General features: G+C 38.4%; 1 protein-coding gene across 1 annotated transcript; it reads right to left on the bottom strand.

Moving 5' to 3' along the window:
* Nucleotides 1-691: 691 nt before the first annotated feature.
* On the bottom strand, nucleotides 692-1643 carry LOC123600434 (olfactory receptor 52A5-like). Its single transcript, XM_045482489.1, is given in 2 exon segments — nucleotides 692-715; nucleotides 717-1643. Coding segments are annotated over 2 exon segments (951 nt in total).
* Nucleotides 1644-1999: the final 356 nt, after the last annotated feature.

The raw sequence follows: 1999 nt of genomic DNA, 5'->3' as shown, positions 1-1999 counted from the left end.
TTACCACAAGACAAGCAAGTAAGCTCACTGCTAATCATTCCACATTTACTTCATTTGTCTTCAGTTCAAATTTCTCTATTGGAATGTAATGTATTTAATAAATATATTATATATGCCCCCATAGAAGGCTGTGTGAAATACTATGGGGGGAAAGAAGAAATTATGATTACATTTTGATACACAACTTAAAAATCTCAATCTGCACTTAATGCTTAATTCATGATCACTCAGTAAAGAACTTTAGGATGGCGAAGTGTGATCATAAATGATAGTAAATAAATGATAGATTTAGTTTCATATACATTAGTATGATAATATATTAGACTGAATTTCTTATGTAGTAGCAAAAAGGCCATTTGATGTTTGTAAACAGAGGCCAAATATTAATATTTAATTTGATTTTAAGAACTGTCTGTCATAGTGACTGAGGGCTGATTGAGCTTCAAAAATGTATTCATAACTTTGTCATGTGTGGATTAGATATGATTATCTCTGTGTGTTTCAATAATTTTGTATCTAAAACAAGTGAAAATTTTGAAATAAGAGTCAGAGCCTTACTTTCTTGAATGCAAAACTATAATTTTATATTCCTGTGCACAATGAACTTGAGAAAACATAGACTTTCATCAACAATGTTTTTTTCACTGTTTTGTGGTTGTTTTTGTTTGAAATAAAGTAAGATAGTGAGAAATCAAAATGAATCCTTAGAGTGAAAAAATCTTGGACAACCGATCTCGAATTTGTTTGGTTTTCACCCCATACACAATAGGATTGAGCAAAGGAGGGACAAGCAGATAAAGATTGGACAGAAGAATATGAATGTAGGGTGGAATGTGGAACCCGAACCTGTGTGTAAAGAAGGAGAAGAAACCTAGGAGATAAAACTCAAGGAAGACACAAATATGGGCAATGCAGGTGTTAAAGGCTTTGAGCCTAGATTCTCTCTGAGGCAGATTGAAGACAGTTATAAATATTCGGATGTAGGAGAGTATGATAACGATTATGTCAAATCCAAGTATAATGAAAGCCACAAACAGACCATAGATCTTGTTGATTCGAATATCTTCTGCTGCCAACTTCACGACGGCCATGTGCTCACAGTATGAATGGGAGACCACAGTGGTCCGGAAGTGTTTCAGCCGACATTTGATGAGGATGAGACATGGAGCTGAAAAGATGATTGCTCTGAGTGTCACTGCTACCCCAATCTGAGTGAGGAGTTGGTGGGTAAAGATGATTGCATGTCTCAGGGGATCACAGATGGCCACATAGCGGTCCAGGGCCATGGCCAGCAGAATTCCTGATTCAATGGATTGGAAGGTGTGGATGAGCCACATCTGAAAGAGACAGGCATCGAAATCTATGTCTGGTAAATGGAACCAGAATATTCCTAGCATTTTGGGTAGGATGCAGGTACTGAGAGCAATGTCTGTTGCTCCAAGCATTGCCAGGAAGAGGTACATGGGTTCATGGAGGCTGCGTTCCGATTTGATGATGACCAAGAGCAGGCAATTCCCAAACAGAGCAGTGATGTACATGGCACAGAAAGGAATTCCAATCCAGAACTGCACAGATTCCAAGCCAGGGATCCCGACCAGTGTCAGCACTGAGGGCATGAAGACTGTGCCATTGAGCTTGAGCATGTTGGTTTTAGAGACTCTTGGTTTAGAGCTTCTGATTCAAAGTGCCAGTACGCATTGAGTGTCTGTCTGCCGTTTTCTCTTCTCACTTGCATTCATACAATCAGAGGCTGAGTGTGGTTTCAATGGCAGTTTGTCAGACATACTCATTTTTTGATGGGACAATTAAATGTGCCCAGGAATGCAGACACAGGCTCCCTAGATGACTTATTTTGAATAGGATTGGGGAATTTAACTGATGCTCTATGTTAAGCTTCTTTCTTGTTTTTTTTTTACCAAAGAAGTTTAAAATCTTTCAGTCAGGCAGTCAGAAGTAAAATAACAACAATAACAATAATGAAACACTCACTCTTGAAGAG

The sequence above is a fragment of the Leopardus geoffroyi genome, chromosome D1 (genome assembly GCF_018350155.1).
Source record: "Leopardus geoffroyi isolate Oge1 chromosome D1, O.geoffroyi_Oge1_pat1.0, whole genome shotgun sequence".
Lineage (NCBI taxonomy): Eukaryota > Metazoa > Chordata > Mammalia > Carnivora > Felidae > Leopardus > Leopardus geoffroyi.
Note: the sequence above shows the minus strand (reverse complement) of the source record. Positions and strands in the feature narration are given on the sequence as shown.